The sequence below is a fragment of the Cyprinodon variegatus genome, unplaced genomic scaffold, assembly GCF_000732505.1.
Source record: "Cyprinodon variegatus isolate N-32 unplaced genomic scaffold, C_variegatus-1.0 Scaffold223, whole genome shotgun sequence".
Taxonomy (NCBI): Eukaryota; Metazoa; Chordata; class Actinopteri; order Cyprinodontiformes; family Cyprinodontidae; genus Cyprinodon; species Cyprinodon variegatus.
In genome coordinates, this window is record NW_015150676.1 from 39,927 (window position 1) to 47,077 (window position 7,151).

Consider the following 7,151-nt stretch of genomic DNA (forward strand, 5'->3'; position numbering starts at 1 on the left):
CGGTTGAGGTGTGTTCAGAGCAACACTTCTCTCTCAGTTTAACTTCTTCAATAAAACCTGTTAAATCTTTTCCCTGGTCTCCCTGTTTGGTCTTCAGCATTTGGGTCTGAACTTTAGTAAAATCATGACAGAATTGAAAGACAGACCAATTGACTCCAGTCTTATGTGATGATGCAGACCTGTAGGCTTAGTCTATGTTTTTAAATGGTAGTTTCACAATTATTTGCCCATTGTTTTGTTTTTTATGACAAACTGATTTTATTGTTTTTGATAAATCCCGCTGACGTCCAGTGACTTCAATGATTTAGTAAGATGATGACATTTTGAATTGGAATTAGTAAGTAAGTTAAATCAAGCAAAATGTAGACATGCAGATGTTTGTTTTATCATACCTGCATATCCCAGCAGAATGTCTTCCTCACTTAGTCTGGTGGTCTTCCTCTCAACAGGGTTCTCAGCCACACAGCTGTAGTTGTCTCCATAAGATGGATCTACCTCTAGAGATAGAGTCAGGGTTGTCAGTTTGGGACTGCTTGTCTTTTTTAGACTCTCCTTGCCTCTGTACCAGGAAAGCATCAGCTCTCTGCTGTTGTGGACTGAGCATTCCACAGTGACTGAGCTGGAGCTGCTGTTACAGACAGAGGGAGAGATAGCAATAGACGGAGCAGGGATGAAACCTGGTGAAGGAAGCACAAGAGAAGACCAGAGGACTTTTGATTTTATTTGTTCTTTTTTTGTTAAATCACCTTCCCAAAAACCAGTAATAATGCATATCATCACATCCAGGCAGACAGAGGCCACTATAGCCCTGATATCGCCCCAAATATGCACCCATAAGATCTCTGCTGTGTTGCACATTTAATGATATTTAAGCTTTATCATAAATGTCCTGATCGAAGCCCTGGTAGCTGATCTGATTACTCACTCCATTCCCCTGCCGTTCCCTCCCCATGCTCTAATTATCATTGATCTTATTCACCTGTTCCCTCAGCTATGATTTAGCCCAGCTATCGGGGCCAGATCATTATTCGTAGTTTTTCGTGTAGTTATTCAAGTTTGTTGGTTTCTGAGTTTAGTTTAGTCCCTGGTTCATGTCCTGACTCTTGAGGGGCCTGTGTGTCAAAGGGTGTTTGTCTCCTGTCTACTGATCGTGTCCCTGCTCTTCTCCGCAGAGCCTTCAGGGTTTTGACTTGGAGTGTGGGGGGTGCTTGGGTTCTGGCTCCTCTCCATGGGCCCTCTTGCAGTGCGTGTGAGGTCAGTTTTAATTACCGTAATCCTGGCTTTAATAGGTGGAGTACAGTTTAAAGTTCGGCAGTTATCTCTGTCCCTCTCAACCACTGAGCCCTCCTGTCTCCATCTGAGCATGTCTGTCTGAGCTTGCTGCTGGACTCCTAGAACTCTGAACCTGCCTGAACGCTCTGTGGAGTCCTGGAACTGTATCTGTCTGTTACTGTTTGGATCGGAACCCCTGGTCGGGCTACGGACTCCTGGATCTCAGAACGCCTCTGACCTGGATCGGTCTCCTGCCTGCCCACTGGGGCTGCTGCATCGGGAACCTTCTGGATGGCTAAGTGCTGCATTCGTTGGCAGTGCATTGGTTGATCCTGCCTTTGGTTAGAGCAGTGGTTCCCAAAGTGTGGGGCGCGCCCCCTAGAGGGGGCGCAATGCCATTGCAGGGGGGGCGCGGGAAGCGGTATGGATGAATGAAGAAAACTTTTTTTTATTGTAATCCAAAGGGGGGCCCAGAAGAAAATCTTTGGGAACCACTGGGTTAGAGGATGGACTGAACAGTAAAACCAGACTGCCATTGATGAGCAATGCTCTGCCTTCCGCCTTCAGCCGCTGGAGGTCCGCAGAGCCACAGCAGCCCATGTTTCTGTTCTGTTTTATTATTTTTGTCATTAAACGTCTTAAAACTTCCCACTGTCTGACTCGTCTGAATACTGGGTCCATCTGTTCCATTTTATGACAATAGATTGTACTAATTTTTTCCCTTTTCCCTGTAAAAAAATATCCCATTATGAAAACCTGAAAAAAGTATTTTGACATCAAAGATAGATTGAATGGCTGGCTGCTGTTTATGTCAGATATTAGTCTCTTCATCCTCTGACATGAGAGTTGGCTCGGATCTCGTCTGCCTGGCTGTGTGTTTACTAGACAGGACCGCCTTTTTACCGTAGCCTTTTGTATCTCTGCTTCTCTTTCTATGTCTGCTTCTGTCTCCTTGAACCCCAGTGGGCCTCAGCAGATGGCCGCTCACACTGAGCCTGGTTCTGCTGGAGGTTTCTTCCTGTTAAAAGGGAGTTTTCCTCTCCATTGTCGCTACAAGCATGCTCAGTGTGAGGGATTGCTGAAGAGTCAATGCAATCAACTGGTTTTCCTTAGATAGAAAACTATGAATTAATCTGACTGGATGATCTGGTGAATTGTAAAGTGCCTTGAGATGACATGTGTTGTGAATTAGCGCAAAAATAAATAAACTAAACTGAATTGAAAAGTGCAGTATTCAGCTACGTAATTGGACGTGATAAGAAAAGGCACACACTTTTCTACAAAGATATCATACTTAACTGTTCATGTCAGAACAAGAACACCAGTTAAGTCAAATTGTCTGTGGACCTCCAAAACAGCTCTGCCTGAAGGCACAAATCTGGGGAGGGAACATTTCTGCCTTTTTGAAGGTCCTCGTGAGCACAGTAGCCTTCATCTCTCATACATCAATTGATGCATCAATTCACCTATTAGCCTGAATGATAGCGTGCACAGAAAACAGTGCCTCCCTAATTTAGAGGCACATTGCAGCTCAAGTGGAGTTTACAAAAGCCACCTAAAGGACTCAGACCATGAGGAACAATATTACCTGATGGAAGAGTTAGGTGTAAATGCTAGTGCTCATGTTTGGAGAAACCATGCATCACTCATTACCAGGAAAAAAGTTTATCCCAGCAGTGAAACATGGTGGTGAAAGTATCATGCTATGGGATGTTATTTTTCTAAGCAGCAGGACCTGGCAGAGCAGTCAGGAAAAATTGGGAGATGAATGCAGCAATGTACAGAGACATCCTGGATGATGAACTGCTCCAGCAGCCAGCAGCTTCCCCTTCAATAAGCTCCATTAAGTATACTATAAACAACTTTTCACCTTTACTGGACAGAAGCCACAAGCATTAGCTACTCACTGTAGACAATAAGATGGAAAACTCTCATCAGGATTTTAGTCCCGATAGACTGGAACTGGTATTTGCCCGTATCACTTGTTTTCACTTGAATAATAGTCAGAGATCCAGTGTGGTGGTCAATAAGAAGCCTGTCTTTGAAAATCTCCCCGTAGTCATTTTTCACCTCTTTGCCCCTCATTATGGTGGCGATTCGCATGTTTGGGGTTTCAGCTCCAAAGGTCCACACACTCTCAGCGTTGAGCAGAGTTTCTCCTGTCTGCAGTGTGACATTTGTTTTCTCTCTTGCTTTCAAAACGCTCTTTTCCTGAGTTGCCCATACGTAACAGAGCAGTGCTGAAAGAAATCAGAAACACATAACATTAAGAAATTAATCAGGAAAGACATGTGAAGTTCAAAAACAGGATATATTCTGAGCAAGAAAAGGAGTTCAGAAATGATTGTAACCCCTGTGTTTGTAACTGCGACGTGACATCTGTACAGGATGCTGTGAGGGAGTCTAATAAACTGACATGTTTGCTATGACTGTATGTGGGTTGTACACAAATCAAAATCTAGATAAGTAATTTTTTCTCAAAATAAGTGTATTTGTTCTTGGATTGAGAATGAAAAAGAGACATTTTGCCAATGGAACAAGTATATTTACATTTAAAATAAAAAAAACACAATCGCATTGTCTTAATTCAATTGCATTTTATATAATTATCTTATTTTAAGAGTAAAAATACTCATTCCATTGGTAAACGATCTAATGTATCTACTCAAATTAAGGGTAAATACACTTAATTTTTACAGTGTATGTGTACAATTTTATTCAATTAGTCAGAATTTAGACAGATTTTAGCAGTTTGCTCTGAACTTCACTTTTATGGAGCATGCTATGATTTAAAAGAGATCTGTTGTAAAAACCATTGAATCAAGTAAACAAATCAAATAAACAGGAGAATGTCTAAGAAATGAGAAAATGTGATTAGATCATGATCAAATTCTCTTCTTTTTGATTCAAGTAATGCTAAAATTTGACAAAAAGAAATAAATACTTCATAACTGAGAGACAGATTTGAGAAGAAAGGTTTATTGATGATTTCTATATCGTTACACTCCATTATAACTGAAAACAACCTAGTCTGAATGTGAGAAGACGTCTAAGTGGGCAGAAAAAGAGGCCTTACCTGCCATGAGGTAAACAGAGAGTGCTGCCATGTCAGCGTACATGTGTCGTCCACCTATGTAAAGCAACACTGCTTTATGCTGCGGTGAAGCTGTAGGGCTGGTGCTGCCAATCACAGAGAAAGTTGCTGTAATCAGGAAGGAAAAGCAAGGAGGAAACGCTCTTCACACATTGCGTACGCTTTGTTTTCATTTCTCACGGCACTAAGGGGCTTAGAGGTCGTTTTTTTCTGTGAGTTTATTTGCTTCCAGCATGAGTTGGAAAATACGAGCCACAAGTCCTGCTTGAACAGCTCAACTGAGCTCTGGTTCTGCTATTGTTTAATATTCAGTTCAGTTATCTTTATGGTCTCATCCCCGTGTGTTTGTGTGAGTCACAGGTGGGGGTGGTGGATTGGCTTCTATATTCATACAACAATACATAAACACTTTGCTTAGTAAACTCTAACTCATAAGAATATAAAAAAATGATAACAAATATCAGAGTACATGTTAGACACATAGGAGAGAATATTTCTATATGCAATGGGTGATTTTTAATCAATGCAGCAAACTAAAAATTTAAAACACAACCTATTTCAGCATCTGTCTCTGTTTATCAATGTCTGAGTGTATATTGTAAAAATAGAGAGGAAAATTAAAGGGCTATAAAAGTTCCGGCCATTTACTATTTTAATATATAAACAATTTTGGTGCAATATTTTATGATTTTCATTTGTCCTCTTATTTATGCAACTGTTAATTATTAAAACAGTTTTAATATCTCTTCCTTGTCTTTCTGAAATGGACCAGTAGAATTAGATTTTTTTTACTAATAAAAAGTTAAAATAGCTCAAATTTCAATGTTCTTTTACTGATGGGATTTCCTCCACTTCTAAATCCTTCATTTCTTCGTTCTGTCATTCCTCAGGTTTATGCCTCCCTAGTGTCTCCTTGGTTTTTGGTTCCTGAGTTTTTGTCGATCGGTTCTGGAACATGGCTTCTGTGTTTTTACTTCTTCATTAAATTTTGGAAGAAATCATCTGCATTTGGGTCCTCGAAAAGTATCTACTTATCCTGAGCCAAGTGCTATTCAGAAGTGACCTGGTTCTGTCACATTGTGCAGTTGTGAGGGACGGTCAGACTTTTTTTGCTATTAATCATTCTGTCTCCCTTTTATCTCTTTTTTCTTTCATCTTTTCTCCTTTGTCATAACATTACGTGAATGAAGTCGTAAAATAACAAGAATAAAGTCGTAACATTACGAGAATAATGTCATAAAATTATGAGAACAAAATTGTAAAATTAAAAGAATAAAGTTGTAACATTATGAGAATCAAATCGTAATATTAAGAGAATAAAGTCCTAAAATTACGAGAAACAGGTTATATTTTATGACAACACCTACAAAAAGAGCTTTCTTCCCTAAAATGAGGAATGTGGAGCATCATGTGAAGTTATACCTTGGCTGTGGTTTGATAAATAAGGAAATCTTTTAGCAGCAGCATCAAACTGGGCAGGATGTCAAAGTGGGCTCAGGTTGCTGATTGGTGGAGCTGGTCGACTGTCATCTGCTGGGCAGAGCTCCAAGCTTTTGTTCTGAAATGGGTTGTTGAATGATGACTTCATTCTCGTAATATTACAACTTTGTTCTCTTAATCTTACGAATTTATTCTGGTAATGTTACAATTTATTCTTGTAATTTTATGACTTTATTATCATAATGTTACGAGTTTATTCTCTAAATAGAAGAAAAAGAAAATCTGTAGCCTGGCCCTAGTACTCCGTCGTAATCTGTAAAACTCCCTGCATGAATTATAATAAAGCTATTTCTCTGCCTAAATCAAGCGGAACACTGTGGCGATAGCCGTACTGCTCCACTTGTGTAAGTAAAATCTGTTGGGCTCTTTTTTTGCATTAAGAAAATTATTCTTATTGCCACATTGCCAGACAGGACACTGTTAAAAAAGAAAAAAAGAAAAAGAAAAAATCAGTCAGTTAACAGTGAACAAAGGTTTTTGGGACTTGTGAGAAACCACAGTGGAATACTTTATTTTGTTATTTACTATGTTATTATAGCATGTTTTTGTTGGATTACAGGATATCATCAAAGTTTAATTAAAAAAATATCCTGTTTGTAGTACCCGTACCTGTTTTAGAAGTATTAATACTCCCTGTTTCTTGCCTTGCCTCATTTTTGTGGTCAAGATCTAAAAATAAAACATAAAAAGAAATAATCTATCAGCAAGATGATGCCTGAAGGAGTCGAGTTCTTGAAAAACAAGAACCAGATCTCATTAGGACACAGATCTCAGCAGTAACTTCATTACTAAATGTTTTACTGCCCTGCAGTCACTACCAACTAAAGTCTAATGATTTAGTCCTGGATGTGTTTCTCTCTCATGCTAATCCCCATCCACACACCCAATTCCCTACTGCGTCTGCCAGTCAATGCCTTAGTTCCCGTCAGGTCACACACCACTTTAATGGACACACACACACATGCACCTTTAGCCAGACAGGAGTTAAAACCATAAAAGCAAAGGCTCCATTATTATCCATGTGTGTGCTAGTGGGTAGTGGAGTGTGTGACAGTATTATGACCAAACACACATGTGCGTGTTCACCTTTTACCAGGCCCTATGTGTGTTCCCAGACCCGATTATCAAAAACATGCAACTAAGTGCTGGTCAGCCAGGTGGTCTTCCCAGACCTGGGTGGTCTCAGGACTTAAAAACCATAGGTGTCTGTGTGTGTTTGGTTATGTTGGATATTTAATGAGTTATCAGTTCTGTTGGGTCATTTAGTGCTGCTTACATCAGTTTC

General features: G+C 39.8%; 1 protein-coding gene across 1 annotated transcript in view; it reads right to left on the bottom strand.

The window, feature by feature from the left end:
- LOC107088585 overlaps nt 1–4,423 on the bottom strand; it is a 6,498-nt gene extending 2,075 nt beyond the window's left edge. Inside the window, exons 1-3 of the mRNA XM_015380856.1 lie at nt 4,349–4,423; nt 3,180–3,512; nt 393–677 (exon numbers count right to left, since the gene is read on the bottom strand). Coding sequence (XP_015236342.1) covers nt 393–677; nt 3,180–3,512; nt 4,349–4,391 — 661 coding nt within the window. The 5' untranslated portion in view covers nt 4,392–4,423. The remainder of the gene's footprint in view (nt 1–392; nt 678–3,179; nt 3,513–4,348) is intronic.
- Between the last annotated feature and the right edge of the window lie 2,728 nt (nt 4,424–7,151).